The 27,720-nt window shown below is 35.9% G+C and overlaps 1 protein-coding gene across 1 annotated transcript in view; it reads right to left on the bottom strand.

Annotated features, from left to right (window-relative positions):
- Positions 1 to 27,720, bottom strand: part of LOC114650158 (protein diaphanous homolog 3-like) — a 1,033,571-nt gene that overhangs the window by 179,624 nt on the left and 826,227 nt on the right. Inside the window, exon 25 of the mRNA XM_051925675.1 lies at positions 2,340 to 2,475. Within this exon, the coding sequence (XP_051781635.1) occupies positions 2,340 to 2,475 (136 nt within the window). The remainder of the gene's footprint in view (positions 1 to 2,339; positions 2,476 to 27,720) is intronic.

Raw genomic sequence — 27,720 nt, 5'->3', positions numbered from 1 at the left:
TAGTCATCCTTCTGAAACTACAGAAGTAGAAGAATGGAAACCAAGTAAAGTTCATATTCTTTCAAAAGAGAAAAAAGTCAGCATCCTATTACAAGACCTCTAGTCGGGTGGTATGTCATACTGGATGACGGAGGTTGCTGATCTCGTTGCCTAAGGATGTCAGTTTGCCTGACTAGTGTCACATGAGAAAACAAATTAGATGAGCCAGTGATGACTTTCCAGCACAATTTCAATTTTCCAAAATATTGCCAGCTCTCCCCTTTTCTGACAGTGAATAATGTGCTGGTGGTGGATATAAATGCATTACAGGTACGGTGACTTCAGCTGCAGTCTCTACCCTTTTTATTTTTTTCAATCTGTCATTGCATGTAAAGTAGCAAACATCAGACAAATGGCATCTCGTCTATTTGAGAGGTCCAAAACACCAGTGTTCCTTATGCCTTGTTATTGCATTAGATGCATTGTACTTCTGGGTGAGTGCTCATTGGTTGTCAGCTTACGCATACATAGGACTTGAGACGAAAGTCAAATCTGTTTGGTTTTGTTGTGGAGCAAATTGGTTAGCAGAATTAATGGCCTGAGTCACTGGGGATGATAGACTACATGACTGGAAGTCACTGAAGTAAGCTCTGAGTGTCCCGGACTCACTAAGATTAAGTAAATGAAGTCTACAACTGAAAATCAATGGAAAAATGGTGTAATGTGACAGGGTCTTAAGGGCAGGTCATATCTGCTTATTAGATGGTTAAATAAATGTGCCAGAATATCTAGTCTGGAAAAGATTCACAAAGTGTTGCTTACTGGTCATTCATAGTGATAAATAAATGAATGAGAGTATTATAGTTAGATTTATAAGATTTATGTATAGTATCTATACCAGTGTTTTCCAAACATATTTTCTAGGGTGACACACTTTTTGTAACCAAAAACATACCAAGGCACACCACAGCTCTATTAAACACAGACATATTATATCTCATACACAAGCTCAGCTGTCTGAAGGGACAGGACTACTGAAAACACTGGTAAAAAGCAGCTCCAAGATCAGCGTTTGTAGACATGGCACTTAGTGAGCACTTTGGTGGCATGTTCAAGCTGCTATGTCCTTTTACCAGTCCCTCTCTGCCACAGAGGTAACTCATATGCCCACTATCCACTGGCCCTGTGATACTCATTGGCAACCACATGCCCAGGTAGATGAACTCCAACAGCCTGGAGATGCGTCTGAAATGCTCCAAGTGTTGTGTCTGCAACATAGCGATCACTGAGCTGCTTTTATTCCAGCTCTGTCTTCCTTAGACAGGTCTTGACCACATGAAGATTTTGTACCTTCACAGATGGGTAGCTCTCATGGTATACCACTGTGCCATGGCATAATGGTTGAAAAATAGTGATCTATAAAATGTTTACTCCAGAGTAGGCTACAAATCACTAGTGTGCCATACTTTTGCTTACATAATGTCTGCATATGGACTGCTGTTAGGTGAAGTGACTTGAATGGGAGTTGAATAGAAGGCAACTTTGTGCTTTACAATTCAAGGTCTCAGTCACTGAATAGCATACGTATTGCTGGGACAATATTAGACATAACTAAAAGGATAACTATGCAGGTAATTATCACTCCACAAAATAAAGGAGGAGACATTTTGTGGCCAATGGCAGCAACTGTTCAATTTTGAATATGTAGCCTAAAGGGAAAAAATCATTTTAATATAATGACTGCTCTGATTTTATTAAAGGCATGTGCTAATTTGATATGTTACTCAGCTTCACTATACATCCAAAGATAAGTCAATGTAATTGGTGTGGATATGGATGAACCTTATCATATTGGGACTTCCTGATATTGCAATATTAAAGTGAAAGAAAACTACATATTGTTAATAAGGAATCCATTTTCAGCTAGTGTTGATGATGGTGCTGCTTTTATGTTTCCTGCTTCTTCAAAGATGTAGTGATTCTGTTACATAACTACCTGAAATATATTTTTAAAAAGCTGTAAAATCTGTAGTATTGTTTTGGTACTAATTCCCAATATACTGTGAAGTGGTAGATGAAGTGCAAAGTAGAACAAAGAAGAAAAGAGCAGGAAGAAATGCAGCGGTGAGTTCTGTGGTTTTGGAGAGAATTAGACACCTCTCACTATGTTTTCATATTTAAGATAAAAGAGGTCCTTTAACGTTCTGTCTGTGCTTTCTGTAGCCTGCACAGCATTCTTGCATAGCCAAGTTTTCAGCTGTTTTTTTTTTTTTTCCTCCCTTTGGGGAAAATAAATAAAGCTTTCCTCATTAGATTTGCCAAGCAACCGAGAAAGCAAGTGTGCTTTACTGGCTTCTTACCTGCATTCATTTCTAGCAAACGTTTTTTCTTCTGCTGTCGCTCAAGTTTTTCTCTTTCTGCCTTCTCTTTTGCCATTTTGACACGTCTCTGCTTCTCCTCCGCTTCCCTCCTCTTAACATTCTCCTTGACTGCTTGCTGTGGAGAATGAGGAAAATGAAAGATCAAAACTAAAACATAGCATTTTACACAAAGCAAGCTAATTTGAAAAAAATAATAGCCAAGAAATATGTAATCTAAAACTTATTAAATTATTTGAAATATAAGAACAATTCTACCATTGATGAACTCTAATGGCTAAAGAAAAAAACATAATTAATATTTAGGGTGCGTTCAAGGCTGATTTTCTGATTTCACGACTTCTACCAAAAAAAAAAAAAAAAACAACATTTAGCAAATCACCTAAGGTGGTGTGTTTTTACTTTTTAATCTTACATAACATCCATTTTTTTAAACTCCATTCCTGTAATTAAAAGGTGACGGATCATATTCACATTCTATCTTTTTCTAATTTCTGTCTCCTCAATAGACTATTAGACATTTTATTACAAAATACAGTAAACATAATTTTCTTATGTAAGCCATATAAAGTTTGAGATGATAATATTAGATACAAGAAAGAGCTAAGGCTGTTCAAGCAGCTCACATGCAGAGAGACAGGGACTCCTCTCATAGGAGCAATAAACTAAAATTCAAATTAACGAAACTTGAGTCAAATACTGTATGCACGCTGTAAGTATTCCCATATTACTCAGAATTTTTTTGTGGTTTCAACTTTCACATTCTGTTGCAGCCTGTTCGTGCAGAAAATGAACAAACGAGGGCCCATTATAGTGTTATTCTTAATATCTCTAATTCCCAACACATTTTTAAAAAGTGGGCTGAAGCAATAAATATTCAGTCAGGTAACCTGCAGTCTGACAGCAAGTGAGGCATTACAGTATAATAAACCAGGTGTAAAACGACATCACAGATGGTTTAGCAATCTCAGCAACAGACATGGACAAATAAAATAAAAGTCTACATTGTAACGCATGCCTAACTGCTCCAGTAGACAGCAGCTATACAGCAAGTGCTTCTTGTAAGTAAAATACATTTCTTGTGACAGTGACCGTGAATGATGAAAAAGCCAGTTCAGACAAACTGTTTGCTCCCACCTTCTCCAGAAACTGCTCTGGCTGGTTTTTCACACAGAGGACCGATTTCATGCTTACACATGAAGCACCCTATAGCATACAAGTAGTGAAACGTTTACGGTTGAATCTTGATGAGCACATGGTCTGATGATTTCATAAATAATATCAAATTGCAGCTACGCCCTCAACAATAGACTCAAAAAAGTGCTTCACTGTCAGTGTGGTTGACTTGCTAAGCATTCTGTCAATAAAAATATGGTTACACTGGCCTTCTGACTGGTATCCAACACAAATCATAATGGCCAGTAAACTGGGAGAAGCCTAGACTTCCACAAACATACAGACAGTATATCCTTTAACCAGTAGTTACTGTGTAAGCCCTTAAAGTTTCTTTATGATTAAAGCTAAAGCCAAAGGTGACCATCTGGCTGCTTTGCTCTCATCCAAGAATTACGAAAGACCATATAAATCATTACTGTGGACCTTTGTGATCCGTGGCAAAGAACTGGGCCACTCGTCTTGTCATCACAATAAGACCTAGAATTATGAGAAGTCTCCTGGTTATTTTAACTTATAAAGACTCGTTACTTGCTTGTGTTTACTAAGACTGCAAGTTTATGCAGAGGGAAGCTGACACTCTATAAATGTTCCCACTTCACATATTATCTTTTGAACAACTTCCTAAATAACATAAAGCATGGACATGGCAACTTCAGTGTTAGACTTTCTAATTCTGTGCAGCAAATCTCACAGGTTTCCAAAGGTGCTCTGCTATTGGGTGTTCATGGAGGAGTACAGAGCTGTGTAATGACAGCAAGGTCACAACACTTTGCACCTGGCCCACCTCCCACTCTCTCTGGTATACGTCTTAACAAGGCAGGCTGAACAAACCTCCAAGACTAATTTTAAGAGGTTCAGATATAGATTCATAGGCCCTATACTGTAGCCACTCTCCAGCGCAGTGATAAATCAGAATTTCTCAACATGGTTTAATTAAAGTAGACCCTATGTATTTCATTTTTATTTTAAATTTCTCACATTCCGTCCTGGGACAGAAAAGAAATGCTATAGGAAAGGCTTGTTAGTGACACAGAGATGGACCACTACATGTTTCCTAGTGCACTGTACAACACGTAGATCCAAGTCATCCTGGCTCAGTGCCTATAAAAAAAGGCCTGCCTTGGTTAAGTCTCACTTTTAGGTATAAAGGCAGGAACAACAAGTGGGTCTGTTTCCAGAAGACTACACCAAGGCAGAAATGGTTAGCAAATCTTAAGACAAGCTCCCAAAGTTTCATGCACTGCTTCATCATCTTCATCAGTATTTCCTAAAGATTGTGATGTTCTTTTTTACACCTAATCTGGTTTATATTAATAAATACTTTCTGAAGTTAATACACGTTTTTAATTCCTACAATAATAATAATTAGCGGCTACACTAGAACTGTTTTTGCAATCTTGATTAAAGAATAGCTCAAATTTCTCAATCATTTAAGTGAATGTGAGGATAATGTGTAAACTTTACCTGACTGAGAAGCAGGTGTGACAGCAGTAGTCATCTTTCTTTCTTTCATCAGTTAGTTTATATTGAATATTGTATTTAACATACAATGCAAAACAACAAGCATAACACTTTTTATCAGGTGGCTAATCTGCCAAACTGAAATTGTTCAATTTCTACACTGTGTGATTTTATTTAATATCAAAATAGAGCAACATTACTGCTGAGAGTCAGAAGAATTTGTTAAAAATAAACATGTTCAAAGACTTTAAGCACAGTATATTGTTTTCCAAATTACACAACATAGATAGCATCACAAATTTTATGGAGTTAGTGAATGACTTCATTCAGTGTGCATCTGCAAAAGGAATGAAAAAACAAAGAGCAAAAGGTTATTTTCACACAGGAGATAAAAACAGAAGGTTGGAGATTAAGGCTATGCAGCAGACACTTTGAGTATCTAACTTTCTTTTCTGTTTTTATTTTCAGACTGGAAATAATATATACCTATTTCTTTCCATCTTTTATACACTTTACATCACTTTTAGCAGTACACAGTTTTTCTAAGCTGAATTTTATATTAATATTTATATCTAATTGTACTCTGAGAGATACTCGACAGAGAATTAAACAAAGGAATCGTTTAGTAAATAATTGTTGTAAGTTTAGTTTAGTTTTAGATAACATTGTAGCCATGTTTACAATATTGTATATATTTGATCACACAAGTCACTCAATAACTGCATTTCTAGACTGACTTTTGTGCTTGTCACTCGACACATCGCAAGAAGCCATTGCGAAAATGTTGAAAAAGATGAGAAAGCCATGTGAATGCTGTGTGGAACCAGCAGATGGAAAAAACATAATCTGGTACCCTGGACAGCTCCCCAGTAATGGTGAATATAAAGCTGATGTTTGATAATGCAAAGACTCTGTGAAAGCCAATATTTATTTATTTATTACGGCCCAAGTCCCATGTATTTATTATTACACATATGGAAAAAGATACCAATACACAACTAGCATATCATACCATAATAACTTTAGTATGTTATCAATTAACAAACTTAGAGAAATATTGTTATATCTGTTTAAGCCATTTTCACTTTTCATTCAGTTGATCTAAAAATGAAGATTTGCTAGGCTAAATGGGGACTCTGTTTACTTTGTCCAAAGTGGATCGACATGATAAAAGTCAGAAGTCATTCCAAAACGCTACTAAGGTAACCTGGAGAGTAACCACGTGCCAAATGTAATATTTAAGCACATGAGGTGCTTGTGATAAGCATACACTATAAGGAAGTCTGCATTTCAGTGGCTCCTAGAATGTAGCCTGTGAGTGTGTCTTTGTATCCTCATGAAAAAGAACACAAAAGACTGGAGCTAAAGCCATTAAAGATGTTGATACCCTTGATTTGAATCACTAGATCGGAGTGTTGTTTTTGTTTAAAGACTGTTTAACAAATATACTAAATTGTATAAATATTTTATCAGTACACACTGTTCAATATCGAGATGGAAAAAGTACAATTTCTACCTGTTACTCATTTATTCAGATTACATTTATTTATTACTACAGTATGGATGAAGACAAAACGATATTAAGGGTTCAATTAAAGCAGGCAATAAAAAAATTTGAGAACCTTTCAAAAAATTTCTGAGCAGAGCCATGTGTTTAACTTTGCTCACAGTGCCTCAGACTATTTCAACTTGTCTGCCATTGGCCATCTATGGTAAGTCATGCAGTAGTCTTTAGTTTTAAAATTACCACTCTAAGGCCACTGTAGTCTGGATACACTGAATTCTGCATTTGCATGTCAGCTTTACTATTAAACAATTCTTGGAATTGCCTGGTATAATAGTATACTGCATTTATGCTCATGTGGGTTGCACTAGAATGACTGGGAACTCCATGTGGAGTGTTGCTTTTTCATGGGTTGGTTCTTCTTTCAAGGTTGGTTCCTGTCTTTGTGCTGACTGATGCTTGGAAAGCCTACAGGTGTTGTTCTTCCAAAACCCAGTGACAGAGCAGAAGCAAAAAAATAAATTAAATTTATAATGCAGCAGTGAACAACACACATATCTATGCTATTTAAAAGTACAAGATGCTACAAAGCAATTTGTAAATCTAAAAAGTTGTTAGTAGGAAACCTGAATTAAAAATGCACTTAATGAAACAAGAAACCTGGACACATTATTCCAAAGCCGAATACTAAATTACACTTAATCAGCTTCTGACAGCTTAAAACAAAGCTAAACCATTAAATGCAATTTATTTCTTTCTTTCACTTAAAATTAAGTAACACACATGTAATTAAGAGGATAAAAACAACTGCTAAATAATGTTTAGTGTCAGTGAACCTAGTGCCATGCCATGTTTATGTACAAGAACAATCAAACCGACATACACAGCAGATTACAAGAACTGGCACTGCCATCCCACTAGTGCTTGGCCCAGAATGCAATGTTGTCTGCCATCTGCTGGGAAGAAAAGCAATTGCAACTTAAGCTTTTCCCTGGTGTTGCAGGACTTGCAGACATAGCCCCAATAATTTTGTTAATAAGCCGACACACTGTCTTTACTCAAATCTGTTTTCCAATCAAAAATTGCAAATGTCTTTTTTTTTACTGCAATGTATTTTCATTAATAAAAAATGTAAGAATAAGTAACACAACTTTGCAAAATGTTGCAATCACTACCCAAAAAATCACTCAATTTATTAGACTTAATTCAATTAAAATACCTATATAGAATCTACCTCTGTACTTAAAATTGTTCTATAAAATGGATTTGAAATGTAATGCCTTTAATAAAAATCTAACCTTTATTCTAAATTGTGAGATAAATTAATTAATTTGGGTTTAATAACTAGAAAAACATACAACACATTATTTTAGAAACTATTAGAAATACATAACATTTCAAATTCAAGGTTAACAACTGCCTACTGTACACCTTGTCTCACAGTGAAAGAAAATAGGAATAAAAAATAACAAACAGGGTGACATGGTAACAAATCAAAAAGAAACTCAACATTCAATCTTCTCACAGCTACTTCATATCATTTCTAAACTGTAACTTTATTCATTACTGTAGCATTTAATAGATACAATCTAGGAATGGTTCTACACACAACAAATAATATGCCTTTAACATGGTGAGGTGTAGAGTAGCACTTGAAGTTTCTGGCCTCTTGTGAATGCACATGAGCACTTGCACGTCACCTCCAACTGCCTCCTGCCTTAACTTGCCTCGTGACCTTCACTTGGATTAGGCACATTTGAAAATACTATATCACTGAACAATTTGATCAGTATGTTTGTGCTTTATTAAATTTGTTCTTTTAATGCTGCTAAAGATTAATTACTGCTCTCCTTATATTGTATTGCTGCATTATATAATCTCTTACTCCTTGCATAACTTAAATGATGGAGGAAATTGGTGTAGTGTTTAGCAGCACTGCTTAACAACTGTGGAAGGCCGAGTGTAAATCCCATCTGCATGAGGCTTCTATATTCTCCCAATGCCTGAATGTGCTTTTTGAGAATTTCAGTTTTCCTTTGACTCACCAAAAAATTATACTGGGTTAAATGGTAACATCCTGGCATGACACAGTGTGACTGTGCCTTGTGATGGGACTGGATAGATAGCTTCTGGGGCCTCCAACTGCAGACTTGGACTAAGGTGATTCAGTGAATGGATGAACTCATCATTGTCTTTCAGACAATCTTCATAACTGAGACACTGGAATAGTACTGGAATATGGCTGTTACTTCTAGTAACAATGAGTAAAACTGTCAATTACATTTTGGAAAATATAGAGCCAGGTTTAAAATGATGGTCAAATGTCTTTTTGATTGTATTTTATTTGTAACCATATACACAGTTTAAGTTACAGTTATGTAAATTAATACCTGTATGCTTCATAGGCTTTATTGATTCTAATAAAAATATAATACATTTACACAGCAAAGCACCAATATTCCTGGACAAATACTACTATTTGCAAGCAAACTGTCAAAATCTTTGACCAGTGAAGACACGTACTGACTCAACATGTATGCTTAGTTTAAAATATTTGCTTAATGTGACTAATTGTGAAATGAATCACTAACTAACACAATGTAACAGTCTCAGACCTGATCAATTCAATAAAGAATGGCTGTGGTCCAGCGACAATCTTGGCAGCATGAGGCACAAGACACAACCAAATGTCGATGCGCAGCAGTCCACCTTAGCCATTACCTGTCAGCCTCACTTATACTGAGCTAATGCAGAACTGGTAATAAACTAACAGAAAAGTCTTTGGAGATGTGGGAGGAAGGCTTACATAGTGTAAGGGAAAATTTGCTGCCCAGAGTAATAAGAAATTGAAAATCAATATACCCAAACCAGACTGCTACAGTCTTGATTTTAGATGTCAAATGGCATTTCTGATGAGATCCTAAAAGTATACCTGTGCTTTCATTTTTCTTAAAAGGCTGGAAGATGTTTTGAAAATTGTGCACCACACTACTGAAGGAATACTTGTGAGACTGAGACAAAGTGCATTTTCATGACAATATAACACAACAGAGGAAGAAAATATAGAATATGGAAGTTAGGGGAATTTAAATGGCACTTTAACTGGAATGCTGCTTTCTACGTTTTTAAGACAGGACATGTTAAGCAACAATTCTAGCAGTATGAAATTTGGGCCATGTGTGACACTTGAAATGGCAACATTTATATGTGAACAAAACCTTTATTTATAAAGTGGAATATTGTGAAAATTACGCAAATTTTTTTTATTTCAATAAAGAAATTTGTTAATCAGATTAATATGTGATTGGTTAATTTAAAGCATGCCCCTTGTCTGTCCTAGATTGTTTCATCTTCTTGTACGGACTGTTCCTAAGGCACAAGTAGATACTAAACAGGGAGATAAGAACAGCAGGTGCCCTCACTGTCCTCATAAAATGCCAGTTAAACCTCTGGGCAGAGTAAAGGATGAGTGTAATCATGGAGATCAAAGTAGGTAAGAGGTTCAAAGAGAAAGGATTAAGCATCCAGTGCAAAGAATTCACAAGACACAGCGAGTTAAAATTTTTAATGACATTAAATCAACATTTTCATTTGAAATGGGTCTTCTCATTTTTCAAAATGTATACATTCACACTGTGTTTATTTACTGTTTTCTTCTGGGTTATGTTTAGTAATTAAAATGGCCTATTAGTAACATTCAATTTTGTGAACTCAAGGCAATGAACAGCAAAACTGAAACAATAAGGCAAGCTCCAGAAGATAAAAGCATTCTGAGCAAAGAAGCCTGAAAAAATGATGCTCAATATATGCAGGGTCCAAACCTGTCACCCTCAGGCTGGTATCAAAGTCAGCTCACAATAAACCTGCATGCTAAGATAAAATCAGAGCTAATAGAGAGGGAACTGCAGTGTAGGACAAGCTCAAAATGAAAGCTCTGGAATTTGATATACAAGTGCGGTCAGGTTTGCCACTGAATCTTTTGGGAATGTTTGAGAGCGAGATGAATATTAAAATAAGAAAGTAAACAGTGGCTTGCACTGCAGAAGCATACCAGCCTATGTGGATTTACTCTTGACACTGAGAAACCAGTGTTTAATTCAAGCAAATGTAGAGAATATGCAGTAGCAAGACAGTATGTAGGCAAAGCATTCTAAAAGAGTAACTCATCATTTGATAAGACACTAAAATAAAAACTTGTTAACACTAGAATTACCAGAGCCTACGAAAAAGCTTGTAGATCCGTCCCAACTTAAATCGCTTCTTAAATCTGTTCGCACCTCTCCGCCAGCGTCTTTTGTCTTCTAAATGTGCAGATAAAGACAAGCTGCAAGCAGCCGGCTATTCCTTCCCCCCACCGACTTAGAACGTGCACGAACTTCTCCTAGCTCATGCCTTGATTGATTATCTGGGATTGAAGTGGAGTTTTAGAGTGGAAATAATAGATCGTTATTTGGAACACACGCATTTCATGTGTGTTCCCTTTCTATAGTAATCTGTGTAAACACATTTTTAAAACAGAAACAGAAGTGTCTCTAAGAAAATCACATACCGTCTTCCAAGATTTTTTTTTATAATAGAGAGAAATGTAGATTTTTGTTCAGGGAAGAACAAGATATCTCCTGAAAATAAGCCCTAACGTGTCTTTTGGAGGAGAAATTAATATTAAGACCCTGTGTTATTTTCGGGGAAACATGGTATCTATCTATCTAGCTGTTTTTTTATCCTGACAGTTTTATATCTTCTATTATACAGTGCCTTCCCAGTTTATCTATCAAGTAACTTCTCTGTCTGTGCATTATTCAGTGATCTGTCTGACAGTGTATGTCTTACAGAACTTAAAAATAAGAACAGTTATAAGGACACTTGTTCATGTTAATTGCAGTCTCAATTTTTAATTTTTTTAAAAAGAGCATCACACATCTATTATACAGTGACTTTCCTATTTATCTGTCTATCTAGTGCCTTTCAGATCTATATGTACTCTAACGGCCTTCTTGTTTTCCTGCAGCGTGTGTTGAATAATAAACAGACTGAATCATTTTTCATTTATTTTATTGACATAAATCACAGATACACACACACACACACATATATACTGTGTATATATATATATATATATATATAAAATAAAACTAATATATTGCTAATGCTGAGATCTGTCTGTCTAGTGCATTCTCTGTCTGTTTTCTTATATAGTGCCTTTGCTGTCTGCCTATTATATAGTGAATTCCCTGTCTATCTGTCTATGTAGTAATAATTGTATTATTACTTTTTGGTTTCCCTTTCTGCCTTTCCTGTCTATCTGTCTTATATAATGCCTTTCATGTCTGTCTATTTATGTAACTATCTAGTGGCTTCTCTGCCTGTATATTATTTACTACATACCCTGTTTTTTTCGACAGTTTTGTATCTGTTATACGTTGCCTTCCATATCTATCTGTCTGTCTAGTGCTTTTCACAACTACATGTACTCTCACTGTCTGCTTGCCTTCCTAATGTATCTGTTGATTAATAAAAAGGCTGTACCATTTTTCATTTAGTAGTGCTTTCTCTGTCTGTCTTTTATACAGTGAACTATATCTATATAGTAATAGCAGTAATTTTATTATTATATAGCAGCTTCTCTGTCTGCCTATCATATTGTGCCTTTCCTTCCTATCTACCTATATATCTATCCCCTTAGCTGTTTTTTAATATATTTATTATACAGTGCCTTCCCTGTTTATTTTTATATCTAGTGACTTCTCTGTCTGTCTCTATTACGCAGTGCTCTGTCTGTCTGTGTCTTATGGATGTTAAAAATAACAGTTATAAGGACACTTGTTCATGTTAATTGCAGTCTCAATTGTTAAAAAATATTTTAAAAGGAGCATTCCACATGAAAATATAATGATCTCATTAACTGACAGTGCATACTAATTTATAAATTTTATGTACATTTGAGGTTAAAAAGAAAAAAAAATAACACTTTCTCCCCAGCGGGAAATCGAACTCGGGTCTCTGGGGCACGGCAGGCCTGCTGCGCTCTGATTGGCTGAGCAGTCTGGGTCAACTTATCCGCGACTAGCCGTTAACAGTTACTCAGTACTTGAGTAGTCTTTTCACCAAATACTTTTTTACTCTTACTTGAGTAATTTTTTGGATGACTACTTTTTAGTCACCTGTACTTGAGAAATATTATTTTGAAGTAACGCTACTCTTACTTGAGTACAATTTTTGGCTACTCTACCCACCTCTGTCTATGAATTCATGTAAGCAGACACAGCCACTGTGGCCCTCGACTTTCTTTCAGAAGTTCGGCAGAAGAACTTTTGCTGCCACAGCACATTTGTGCAATCACTAGATAACCACCTGTGCATTTCAAAATGCAACATAATGTCAGCAGTCCTGCAGACACTATAGCAGTAGCCCTGTGTGTAAATGTGGCCAGTCTGACTGTACAAGGAATAAATGTGCTCCATACTCCAATTAGGGAGATGACACAACACAATATAAAAAGGAAGCTACCCATATAAAAGAAAACCCAATCCTTCCTGTTACTTGTGATATAAAGTTGACTTGCCTACTACACAGTACAGCAGACATGCACATCTGTTTTTATCTTCAACACTGTTTTTTTTTTTTCATTTCTGCCCTTCTTTCCTTCGATCAGCGTGCCTTTGCCCAGCTCACCTGCCAACATTAGGTTCAACAGAATATTAATCATCAGTCATAACTTAGCCTTACTTCTGGATAACAAACCAAAGTATAAAGTCTTATGGTCGCCAACCACAATGCCCTCTAGCAACTACTGAGAACACTTAACCCTGAATGCTCGGCAAATCTCAAAACACTAGGCTGCTTAGACCATAGTCTGCATACTTAAAAGGGAAATACACTTCCCCTTACATTTCCAGGCTGTGTGTTGCAATGCATCATACTGGACAAAAAGAATTAGCTTCATACAAGTCCTAATTATAAAAGGGCAATACAGAAAAAATGTCTTATGTCCAGAGCTCTGTCCTTCTGTTAATCCTCTTTTACCAGGTCAAGTACCCTATGCAGTTGCTGACATCTAGTTCCAGTTCCATGACAGAATATTATCTGCATTCTCCTACCTCACACTTCTCTTTTTTCCTCTCCTATGGCCCTACCCTTTTGTGTCTTCCTGTAAATTTATAATGCAATCTGCCAAGAGGTAGTACGTGTCTCACCTTCCCACAATGACCTGTAAATGGGACCGACCTTTGCAGATGTATAGTATATTTTATTTACTCTCTCAATCCCAGCTTTGACTGGCCCGGGCCCTGTCTTGCACCAGCCTCTCTTTCTTATGTTCCTTTGCCTGCTGGCTAATATATCACACACTGTTTCTATAAAGTTGGAGTTATTTAAGCCATTTTCTTTGAGGTCTACGAAGAACTATAATTTAATGAATCACACTACAGTATTGTATTTGCATTTTGTTTTATGTTTTAAATGTACTTTTATTATGAACTGTTACCTGAGAGTGTTGCTTACTGCCTGTTTTTCTTATTCTGCATCTGTTTCACCTGGTTAGAAAAGAACTGCCATACAAGGAAAGCTCTTTACTGTTGCGTTACATTCTCAGTTACCTTTAAAACAAATGTTTGCCTGAGGCTTGTTCATTTAAACGTTAACACTGTCATGTTGTACTTTCAGATATGAGTGTATGGAGAAAAGACAAACTGACAACAGAATTTTATTTTAATTATAGCAAGTATGCATATACCAGTAAATATATGGTACATTGAAGCATAGGTTTTAAATATCAGACAAAAAGGGGCACATAAATCCAAACATTCAGTTTAAATTAATGGAATACAAGAAAAGCATCCTACCCTGAAGAACTTCAATTATCTCTGAGTTTCAAATACGTAAAATACTGCAGTGCACTTAAGTCTGCAAAAATATAATCCATATGCATTGCCAGAAGTGCATAATATTTTTATTGTGGGATACAACATTCAGCTATCTTTGTGTAAAAAGTAAAATCTATTGGGGTAAGGAATTATCGTAGTATCATGTCTTTTTCAGGAAGGAGTCATTTTGGAAGCTATGAAACCACTTTTAATTTTCATTTTTTGGGTGTGCACACATAGTTTTTAAATGTTCTACAAAACAGATTATCAACTCTTTCAGGAAATTCATGAGTGAACTGTTTACTTTCCTCATAGAACAGCTTTAAAACAGTCTTAGAAGAGTTTTCAGAAGTTAAATATATTGAGGATTTATGCAACACTTAATGGGAGCAGCTGAAAGAAGAAGACGACAAAATATTTTAACATATTAGTATATTAAAATATGAAAGAAGGCACACTCAGTAATTTGACATTCATTCAGCCTTCTGGAATTACAATTAAAATAAGTACATATTCTTTCTGATGTAATTCTTAGGCTTTCTTAAGCACAGAAACATTTGTCTAATTCATTATTTCTGCTGCTAATATTATAACAAAACACAACTCAATGAAACAAACAAGAAAAACATTTAACTTGGGAAAAAAAAAAAAAAAACATCGTGACATTCAAATGTCACCTGAAAAAGAGCAATGCAAACAAAGAGACCCTTCTTAATGAGTTCTTTGTATATGCTGATACAGAAAGTTGAATAAACAATGTTAAGCATGTGCTTGGCATGTTTATTTCAGAATTACTCAGAAGTTCTTTCCAAATTCTGATCAGATCCTTGTAAAGAGAACTTGACATTTTGCAGACTGACCTAATATCAGACATTGCTTTCCCACTTAGTTATGCCAGATGGAGTGTGTAAAATCAGTCCTTATGCAAGTAGTGTGCTGTAGGATGTTTTAACAGATTTTTCATAGCATACTTGGCCTCTTCTGGTAATACTCCAAATACTGCAGTTGAGACATTAGGAGTGATTTTAACTCCAAGTTTATCCAAGAGATACAGTATAGAAATACCTTTGCCCGGAATAGTATAATGTGATCAAGCAACATTGCACACAGGCTGGATCTTGTCCTAAGTATATTTTAGACAATTTTAAATGAAATACATACATCAATGAAGTGGAACTGTGGTTCTTCAACTAGCATGCATTTTACTAATAGCTTAATTCCATTCTTTTCCTGATATTTTACTTGAAAGATTTCATTCCCATTGTTCTCTTAGATCAGTAAAGGATAATTTCCTTGAATCATTTTTGATATAACCTAGAGATGCTTTTTGAATCTTCATCAACACTATCCAGTATCACCTCAGAAATATATATGGGTTAAAGTTTCAGGAAATTTTAGTAGGTTGCTTATATATAAGTGTATAGCTATAAGATTCCATTTAGAGGGTAACTGTTCAAATGATGCAAATACATTATAAATACAAAGATCTTTGATTGTCATAACCTCTAGTATCTTCTATTCATATTGAATACTGCATATGGTAAAGAAGGCTGAAATAGGTGACTATAATGTACAGGTACAGCGGATAAGAGCTTCTCTGCTTTAATATGTTATGCCTTGGTTCCATATCTTTAATAAAAGATGAACTATTGGACTTCTGGTAAGTTGATGATAAATAATGTTAAATGTGGTACAAAGCACAGTATACAGAGAAGATTTAGAACAGGACTTCTTCTCAATTGCAAAACCAAGCAGGCATACAGTAGATACCTATAATTCAACCGGTTTTCAATATCGTATTGCAAACATTAATGAAACTGAAAGTCATTTTGAAGCTCAATAATTCTGAATTCCGTGTTAAATGATGCTACAATAGAGTACAATTTCTAAAAGGAAGATTTGTTGACATACAATGTGTGACAATATTGATTCTCCCAGATGGAGTGAGACCAGCTATCAACATCTTGTTTGACATTTTCTATAGTACTACCAAAATTATGTGTAAAGAGAGATATATGTTTACTTGTAATTATTACACACAGATATTTAAACTGTTCAGCCTAGTCTGGTGTGTCAGAGAATTCTTTTTCCTTTGTACTAATTAATTGTGAATCCAGAAATCTTATGAAATGATCCTAGCATGTTTAATACTAATGGCATAGATGATGTGCGTGGGGTCTGAGATACTGTGTAAAAGCACCACAATCTTTGGCAGAGAGCTACTGTATTTTATGCACAAAGCCTACTCATTCACACAATTTGAATTTAAAGCAATTTGAATTCATATTATTAAAATGGGGTGAAGACCCTTAGGAATGAGGCTTCTTGAATTCAGCTGTCACAAAAACTCAAGTTGTGCTGTTATTACTTATTTAGTTGTAGTGACAAAAAGAGAAAAACAGTACATGGTGTTTACCATTACAAGTCCTGAAACAAAGCCTTACCAGGGAAAAGCCTATGGGTACCTATTATAGCTCAAGAATTCGATCAAGGTGACAAAGCTGCTCATCCTGCCTAGTGTTCAGATTAGAGAACAATATTTACAGCCAGGGTTCTAAAGAAGAATTATCTAACTCCAGTGGCTGATGGTGGCTTCTAACTACTACTGCAGGGGTGTCATATTAGGTAGCTGGTGCACTCTCTCTCTCGCTTCCACTCTTCCTCAGCCTTATTACAGTGACCTAAGAAGCAGCACCCAAGGGTCTTCTTCATCTCTACAGCCCTACAAAGACAGACAGCTGTCACGCAGTCTTCCTCCAAGGAGCAGACAAAAACCACTTACACAAATAAAAGAAGACAGCAAAATATGAAGAAGGAAAAAAAAAAAACAAGATAAATGGTAAGCTAAAAACAAGCAGGTGGAATAAACAAGAAAACGGTAACCTGCAGAAAAACCCAATGAAAAATGTCATAAATATTTTGAATAGTTTTACAATGAGATAAAGAAAACACAGACAACTGACCTATAGGGGATATGCCCCATTTAACGCTAGAATTACCAGAGTCTATGAAAAAACTGGTAGATCTGGGCCACCTTAAAACCGTTTCTCACCTCTCTTTTGTCTTCTAAATGTGCCGATTAAGACAAGCAGCGTGCTATTCCATCCCCCACCGTCGCAGAACGTTCACTAAGTTTTCCCAGCTCATGCCTTGTTTGATTATCTGGGAGTGACTGAACTGCTGGAGTTTTACAGTGGAAATGATGGATTGTTATTTGGAACACACGCATTGCATGTGTGTTCTGTTTCTACAGTAATCTGTGTAAGCACATTGTTAAAACAGAAACTTTTTCATATTGTAGTAATAAATGTTACAAAATGTAGGCATAAACTATAGAATGTGTGAAGCCTGATGTCCAAACATCAAATAAACACTTTCACAAAAGGTTCAAGGATGATATAACACCTTCCGTGGCGTAACGTTAAGATTTTCAGAATCAGAGCACAGCAGCCTTGCCGTGCCTTAATGACCAGAGTTTGATTCCCCGCTGGGGAGGAAGTGTTTTTTTTTTCTTTGTAACCTCAAACAGACATAAAATTTAAAAATTGGTATGCACTGTAAATTGTTAAGTTTAAAATGTCGATTTCTAAGGCTAAGTTGGTTATTTCTGTTGATTAATTCATGCTTATTCAGCTTCTGATCTGACTCTAACAGAGCCACAGTATAAATCCACACCCGATCTGACGCTGTTCGTTTTCAAATAATATTGCATTACTTCGACGATGTTTTCTGATTGGTACTATTCGCATCATAAAATGATTTCATCAAAACGTCACCTATATTTGTCTCTTTCTTTTTTTTAAATGTGCGTTGATCACCGCCAGCATGTTGTAGCGCACAGCAACTGGCCACCTGCATGTTCTTGCGCGCACTGAATAAGTGCACTGAATAAGACAGCGCTATATGCAATCATCAGATTCAAATGTTAACAGTTCACACACACGCAAGGATCGTCTTTCTTACATTTACAATGTGTGTACCTGTTACAATGTACTCACTTCTCTCTATGCTGTGGTTTCTATTACACACCTGAAAGAAAGACAACATATGTGACAACATCATCGCACTAATGCAATATTATTTAAAAACAAACAGTGTCAGATCGGGTGTGAATGTATGCTGGAACTGGAAATTTTCTGATGTGGAATCAGTTCTGTATGATTGTGGGCGTGGGTGTGAGTGGTGGACATAACTGGGAATTACTGTGAATGTACGTGGTGTTTTGAGATAATGAATAGAGCTGCAAATTACAGGTGCTTGTTCGGTGTAATAGGAACCATAGCACAGAGAGGTGTGTACACTGCAACAAGTACATATGTCGTAAATGTAGGAAGGGCGCTCCTTGGGTGAGCTATAGCGCGTCTTTATGTGAAAACAGCAGTGTCAGATGGGGAGTGTCTGATGATTGCATATAGCGCTGAAGTTACTGCTCATTACTATGCTTTCCTCTGCATGTCCTGGAGTACAAAAGAAACAGCATACAGCAACACGTGGGGACTGACAAGATTGGGGAAAAAAAAAAACACGTGGTTGTATGTATCGTGATACACTGCAGAGCTGTAGCGTGTCTTTATGTGAAAACAGCAGTGTCAGATGGGGTAGGGAAGGATCCTGAACACGACTGAGAGAATGAAAAGTGAATTAAAAAAAACAAAAACAAAGCTAACCTTTACAAATATCATAAATTACACAGGTTGTTACAGACTGAAATCAAATGTATCTTTTTATTCTAAAATAGTAAAAATAAGAGCAGTTCACTTCTCAAAAGGAAGTTGTGCAGGATTGAACTCATGACGTCTTGATTCCCAGTCAGCAACTGATATCGTTGCGCCACGGTGCAGTCTTAGTAAATGAGTGACAATGTCGTATACTAAGGCGGCCTTTTTTTTCGGCAGTTATATTTTTGAATAAAAGCGCACTTGTTCTGTTATATTTGTACCTTTCGTGAAAGTGTTTCTTTGATGTTTGGACTTCAGGCTTCATGCATTATATAGTTTATGCCTACATTTTGTCATTTGCTACTAGAATATGAAAAATGTTTCTGTTTTAAAAATGTGTTTACACAGATTACTGTAGAAACGGAACACACATGAAATGCGTGTGTTCCAAATAACAATCTATTATTTCCACTCTAAATCTCCACTTCACTCCCAGATAATCAATCAAGGCATGAGCTGGGAGAAGTTTGTGCACGTTCTAAGTCGGTGGGGGGATGGAATAGCTGGCTGCTTGCAGCTTGTGTTTATCTACACATTTAGAAGACAAAGGACGATGGCAGAGAGGTGCGAACGGATTTAAGAAGCGATTTAAGGTGGGACGGATCTACGAGTTTTTTCGTAGGCTCTGGTAATTCTAGTGTTAAACACTGACTACTACAGTGTCGCACACCAAGACAAGAAGTCAAGAACAGTGGAGCATCCATGTGCTCACTAAGTACACAAGAAAAACTATCAACAACAAGTGTGACGACACAACAATCATTACAAGAGGCATTAGCAGTGTACTGTAAATTAACAAAATAGGTAAACAGCACTATCAATGAGACCTCACAGTAAATGCACACTTAAACTGGATATGTGTATTGCAGTAGTCTACTCTATATTTTAAAGATGAATCAGTCTTTGGTGCAAAATTTCAGGAAGAATTTTCTATTTTTCCACTTTTTAAATGTAGCCATTTCTTGAGAACATTAACAGTGTTACCCAGTGAACTTCTATGCACAATGTGGGATTAGGTTAATGGAGTCCTGGATATGTTCCACACCTATCTGATGACCATGGTCAGTTAAGCCTTAGTTATCTAAATCAGGTTTGAACCTTCTTCACATCATTGTAGGCTGTTATGAAAAGTACAAGTTAACAGCTTTAAATAATTTATATATTATAGTCGTTCACTCTGAACACATTTTAAACTTTTCTTTTAATACGGAAGTAAAATAAATACTGTATATGCTGCATTTTAGCTTACAGATCTCTTTTTGTTCATTTTAAATAGTCGAATAACCCATGTAGACCTGTGATAACATGACAAAATAACTGATGTACTGCAAAAAAACTCTGACTGTATAGCTGAAAAATATCACATCTAATAAATTACACATATCTAGCCAGAATTTAAAAATCCATCTGTCTACTGAACACAGAATGTGACTGGGCTAGATATCAAAGATTAGTCCCTGCAATTGTGAGGAACCAGGAGGGGCTGTGACAGTGCAAGTTGACTCCATGCTCCCTGTTGTACTCTGGGAGCCTCTTGAACCCGCCACCGTCGAAAGTCATAATTGGGATAAGCCAGGCACAAAGTGAAACAATGCTTTTATTAAAATCAATCCAAAAACCAAGTGTTAAAAGTGCACTGCATCCATCCATAAGTAAATAATCCACAAAAACACCAGTGGTGGATGTTAAAATTAGTCCATAAATAATCAACTAAAATCAAGGTTAAAAACACAGGAAGGAATCCTTTAAAAATTCAAGTTGCCAATAAATGTTCTGGGGAAGTTGTTATTGGCAGGTTGATTTGTTGCTAAAAGTTGCTAATTAGTTGCTGGAATGATGTCATCACGTAATAATGTTAAATTGCTCAAATGAAGTAAAATGAAATTTATTACCCAAATGAACGGTCTTCTATGAAGAATTATAATACCACATTTGTCAGTTTAAATTTGTTTTATCATTAAATAGTGTCACACACACGTGCATCAGAGACAGCAGCAGGGTCTAGCTACTGTTGAAGCGCCGCATGGGACTGATTATGTGCACTAATACCTTCTCTCACTCTTTGCAGTAACAATTAAGAACTCCACTTCCTGTTTCAGCATAAGACCGCCCCTGGGGTGATGTCACTTCCCACTGACAGCCTCTTTCTCCCTCTCCACCATATAAACCCGACAATCCTCCTGTTCTTCAGTCTGTTACATGAATCAGTCCGAAAAGACTTCTCTCTTTTTTTAATCAAAGATATTTTGCCTTACAGTAATCCTGACAATTTACGGGGTGGATCCCCCCAAACCTTTATCTTGTTCCCTTTGCTTTCTTACAATAGCTCATTTGTATTTGTAAACGTAAACAGAACAGTTTTTTATGACAAAATAATTTTCTTATTTTGAAAAATAACATTTTAAATGTTTAACATTTGTTCATTTAACAATTAACCATTCTTATTAATGAGAAACTGACTAAACCATTTTAGTAAAACACTTTAAACATTTTGCATATGTAAATATGGTCATAGACAGGCAAGGAATCCTCTTCATTTTAACTGTCCAACTGCACTGCCAGTGAGCTGAAACCAGCAGAAGAGGATGGAATGGCCTTAAAGCTTAAAGAGTGAAAAAGACGAGAAATTTAAAGTGAAAATACAATTTCTACTTCCAGTCAACTTCATATCCACTGTGTGCTTTTTATATTACTATACTTCCAATGTAAAGTTGTTCAAGTCAAAAATGCATAACAGTGGATAACCTCTTGTCACTGCTGTAAATTTCAAACCATCCACTATATCTGGCCTATGCAAATGGCTGCCTGCAGGCCACATGTGGCCCAGAAGCAAACTCCAAGAGGTCCATCCCGTGTTCCTGCCAGAAATACAGAAAAAAAATGAGAAACACACATTTAGCGAGCCTTCATAAATTCCTACAGTAGTACAGCCTATGAATGCAACACTCTGTGTAGCCGAGCAATATTCAACCCACAATGCAGTGCACTGTTGTGCGTCTAGAAGTGGTGGTAGTAGTCTATGATAAAGTGATTTTTTTTTTCTTTGTGACAGTACTTTGTACTGGCACCTCAGGGACGACAGCTGGTTGTGGCATCAACTACATATTAAATGATTCTACAATCAATTGTGTGCCAAGTCTTAGTTGTATTCCAGTTTTATCAAGTGACTGCGAGTGTGGGTTTTTGTAATTGAATCTAATTGTTACTCAAATGAGAGCCTTGTTACTGACGAGCACTGTCGCCGTACTTCTCTTTATAAAATTGGTTGGCCCTATAGATCCATGGCTGTTACAAGGATGACGGTGAGCCATTGACACTCAAAGCAAAGAATGAAACCATGCAATAAGTTTGGAATTTTCTTTAAAACGCAATCAAATTATGCACTGATTACTTTGAGGAACTATATAATTTTTTTGTAAAATGCAGTGCTCATTATTAACCTGCTGTTAATACTGTATTGTTTGATTTTGGAAATTCTGTGTTTGTAATTTTGAACTGTCAAGCACAAGATTATGTAGCACAGTACACCAGTGTTGGTGGCATAATGAAAGTGCCTCTGCCTCACAATAAAGAGATCATAGGTTCGCGTCCAGGGTCCTCAATGTGTGGACCTTACAAAGGGCCTTGTGTAGTAAGTAAAGGACTATATAAAGGTAAAGAATTATTATTACTATACTTGATGATTTATCAATTCCAAATTTTAAACATTATGTTTTTTCACCAAATAAACAAAACATGTGGCACTAGGACTCCCGGCTTCTAGATATCTTCACAGTACCTCAAACTTGATCCAAACACTATCAATGCGTACCACCACCTTTTTGTTTACAAAAACAGAGTGCTAATCACACATTTGGTGATTTAAAACAAACATATGTTCCCTCAGTGTGCAGCAGAAGTTGTATTTGTGTGAGTTAGTTACTGTTATCACTTGTAATGGGTTTGTGCACTGATAGCTTTGATAGCATTGACAGTTTTTTCTTTATTCTATTCTATTCTGTTTAATGCACTTTGTGATATGCCTGGGTCAGATGCTTATTTTATTTCAAAAGGGAAACAAATGTTATTGTTAATAATGTTCACTATTTTGTACACTATTTTTGTTTTAATGCACTTTGAGATGTTGTCAGATATGACCAAAATGTTTATTTTTTTATTTCAAAAGTGGAAAAAAAAGTATCGCTACTACCTCAGATTCTGTTCAATAATAGCTTTTAATTGTTTTTTTATGCACTTTTTGATGTTCCTGTGTCAAATGTGACCAAATCTAAAAGGGAAACACTTAATAAACATTACTTGTTTTTCAATGCCTGCCAGTCAACACACTGGAAGAAAAAATAGTCTTGTTGGTAATAAGTTACATGTCAAGGCACAAAGTTACATTTCCTGTTCCTATCCAAGTCTTAAAAGTGTACACCTTAGTAAGTTATTGTGCAATTATTAAATTGTAACAATATAGAACATATGCTGCACAGAGGTTGAATAACACAAAAATTAATTAACTGCCCAGAAGCTGCTTATTTAGCAAGACTAGCAAAATACCCGCGCTTCGCAGCGGAGAAGTAGTGTGTTAAAGAGGTTATGAAAAAGTAAAGGAAACATTTTAAAAATAACGTAACATGATTGTCAATGTAATTGTGTTGTCATTGTTATGAGTGTTGCTGTCATATATATATATATATATATATATATATAATGTGTGTATGTGTATATGTATATATATATATATATATATATAATGTGTGTATGTGTATATGTATATATATATATATATATATATATATATATATATATATATATACATATACACATACACACATTATATATATATATACATATATATATATATATATACATATACACACATATATATATATATATATATATATATATATATATATACACACACACACATATACACACACACATGCACTTACAATAACATAGAAATCAATATAAACAACATTAACATCATTATCATATGAGAATATGAAGTAATATATAAGAAGCACATTTCATATAAATATAAATTATTAAACAGTAAAATCTTCTTCTATAATTTGCTACCGTGGCTATTCGTTTGTCTGTCCAGGATTTTAAATCACCTGTAGCTCACAAACCGTTTCACCTATTGACTTGAAATCTGGTACACATATAGTACGTCACGTCTGCTATCCGCTTTATGGGTGATGATTGTATTACTCTTTTTGTCTTTATTTTATTTTATTGTAGAATCAACTCCTATCTGCGCACACCAGGGCGGCCGTGGGCGGATGCGTATGGTGTATTCACTCCATGTTATCGTGCATTGCGCTGTCACTGGTATTTTGATAAAAGAATTTGAACAACATATAAGAAGCGTATAAATTATTAAACAGTAAAACATTAACATTTAAGAAGTAAAGTTACATTGAGTACTACTGCAGTGCCTTCGGGTATACCTCATTTTTTCTTTGCCCATTACATGCTTAAATGTATACATTTTTTGGTGTACCTACCCGAGAACACGCGACATATAACCGACCGTGGGAGAAGCATGGATTTTAAACACGCGTTGAGTTCATCTGCTGGTCTCCGTCGTGGAATAACTGGTAATGTTTGACTAAAATCTACAGCGAGTAAAACGACATTACCTCCTTTTTTTTTTTTGACGATCTCTGAGATCTTGCTTTTTTAGGTTCAAGGCTTCATAAGCTCTTTTATGTCCCATGGTGCACTTATCCCAAACCATCATCTTTGAATGTTGCAAGACTTTCGCCTTGTATGTAGATCGGGGTAATTACATTCATTGCATTCCTAGTCTGAATCACAATCTGATTGTATGGGTGGTTACCTAGCAGGTAACGCTTATGGTTGGTCATCAAGTCGTCTAACATCCGCTATGTGCCCTCTTTTAATTGCGAGAAGCAGATATATATAGCCAAATTCTCGCGCTTCGTTGCGGTGAAGTACTGCTTTTAATTTTTTATTAAGAAGAAAAGAAAACCTTTTTAAACGGATCGAAAATATACCAATAACAATTTGTTAAGGATCTGTTTTTTTGTGAAGCTCCCTTTTCACAGCTGTCGCGCTACGGCGTGTGTTTCGTTTATTTGACAGTATGTAGATCGTGGTAATTACATTCATGGCATTCGTTTTCTGAATCACAATCTGATTGTATGGGTGGTTACCTGCCATGTCACGCTTGTGGTTTATCAGCAAGTCGCCTTACGTCCGCCACGTGCCCTCTTTCTGTTCCCAGAAGCAGATCATAGAATGGTTTTAATAGTTTACTTTCAAATAATGCAAAGAGTATGCGACATGTGTTTCTCCCTAATTCTGGGCTCATCAGGCATACACAATCACTGCATCCCCTCTCGGGAATCGAATCTCTATCGTCAGCGCCAGAGGTGAAGCCCCTAACGTTGCGCTACGGCGTGTGGTTCGTTTATACCTCATGTCTTCTCATTAAACTTTTATCTCGCGAATATGTTATTGCAATCCGCAGCGGGAGCGTTTCTATAAACTTAATTTAAACTTACGTTTTACACCGTGCTTTGTTTCCCTTATGAAGATGCTTGTATGGTTCACTCGCTCGCTTCTTATTGTTTCGCTCCCTTCTCAATTGTTTAATGAATTTTTTGTTCTTCGCAGTTTGCGGCTCCTCCTTCATTTCTCCCTACTGCGTTCACAGTCTTTTCACGTGATTATGTGGGAGGCGTGATGACGTGACACTGAACTCCTCCTCCCACGGCCATCGAGCTGCCGTCCATTACAGTATATTGTGAAAAAAGAGGTTCCAGTTATGACCATTACGCGTTGAATTTCGAAATGAAACCTGCCTAACTTTTGTAAGTAAGCTGTAAGGAATCAGCCTGCCAAATTTCAGCCTTCCACCTACACGGGAAGTTGCAGAATTAGTGATGAGTCAGTCAGTCAGTCAAGTCAGTGAGTCAGTGAGGGATTTGCCTTTTATTAATTAGTATAGATTATCACATCTGACCCATGCCTCAGGTTTTCATTCTTTCTATCTTCACACAGTCCATCATCTAAGACACAGCTGCCTGGCTAAATAATCTAACAGCCAATCTTCTTATATAACCACTTCAGACTTTTTAAAAACAACACCCTGTCACAAAATGCTGAAAGTAAAAGAAAAGCTCCAACCTACAGTATACACAGAGCTGACATTAAGAATTAAAAAAATGACTGTGCCACATGCCTACTGGCACTTAACATACATAACCCTCTGTTTATTGTCACTAGACTGAAGTGTCCAGATCCTAATTGGAGTCAACAGTAATGGACCTGATAATATTGCAACTTGAATTGTCCATGTTACATCATATTGTTTAATAACTTCAAGCCATAATTAATTTGCTCCCTACTTATTATCATTATATTGAAATTCAAAAGAACTTGGCTCTGCAAGATTCTATAACAATTAGTCTGTTAATGCTGCATTGTTACTTCCACAACCTGTCACTACTTTATCGGAATTAATGATTTTCACACTTACAGACGTGTCTCATTGTACTTGGTCAAAGCTGAAAAGTGACCTCACAAGACTTTAATATTTGTAAGTAGTATATACTGTAAATTCTTTGTATAAGAAGTATACAAAGTATAGAGAAAGAAAATACAGTTTTTTGGAATTATGTCTGTCTGTCTGTCTGTGTGTATGTAAACACGATATCTCAAAAATGCAACTAGATAGACGGATGAAATTTGTCATGTGGTTGATACAGCAGAATTGTAGATTAGTATTAACTTTTAGGTCAAATCCATTAACCGGAAGTGGAATTTTACCTGAACACATAACTCGATTTTTTTTTATTCATGCAGCTGCAGAGTCTGATTTATTCAACTTTACTTTAATAATAATTGTTCAATATATTATTAATTTGATTTGTTGTTGATGGCTCTTTAATGTACATAATACAATCATTGTCATGCGGTTTACTCCTCAAATATCCATCCCCATATCTCAGTACACGAGAAGGTCGTGGGGAGACCACTCCCAATTTTTGAAAATAAAACGGCACTGATTGAGAGACTGACTAGATCATTGTACAAGATCAGCATATTGTTGCTTTAAAAACGTAATTTGACAACAAAGCGATACAAATCTTGTAACAATGTCTCTCCTGAACTACAGGTAGGTGGGGGAATAGAGTCTGCCAAGTGGTGAAAAGCTAAACATACTAATTTGTTTTTGTATTTATTCTATATTTATTATATTTTCATTTTTAGTTCATATTCACAGGTCAAAATACCTGATATTGTGAAAATAATCCAGTAGCAGAATTATGCTTTAAAATATGTCTCCATTTTTTCAATGTTTAACTCTCTCTCAAATCAGATTGAAATATCATATTCTTTTTGCTCTTAACATCAGCCATATCATACATATTGCATACCAGGGATTTTTCCTGCCTTGCATCCAAACCTGCTGGGGTAGGCTCCAGGTTCCTGTGATCCTGCTATGGATGAACAGGTTTAGATAATGTTTAAATTGTTCTTAATCTCAGATGCTGTTTCTGTCATTTTGTACCTGTCCATACTCTTATTACCTGCTCTTGCTCTGCTCATTATGGGTTTACTGTTCTTATAGTGGGCACATTTAAGTCTCACTGCCTATGACCTTCACACTACATGCTTGT

Source organism: Erpetoichthys calabaricus, chromosome 4, assembly GCF_900747795.2.
Source record: "Erpetoichthys calabaricus chromosome 4, fErpCal1.3, whole genome shotgun sequence".
NCBI classification, from domain to species: Eukaryota; Metazoa; Chordata; class Cladistia; order Polypteriformes; family Polypteridae; genus Erpetoichthys; species Erpetoichthys calabaricus.
The sequence above is the reverse complement of the archived record's forward strand: the minus strand, read 5'-3'. Positions and strand labels throughout refer to the sequence as shown.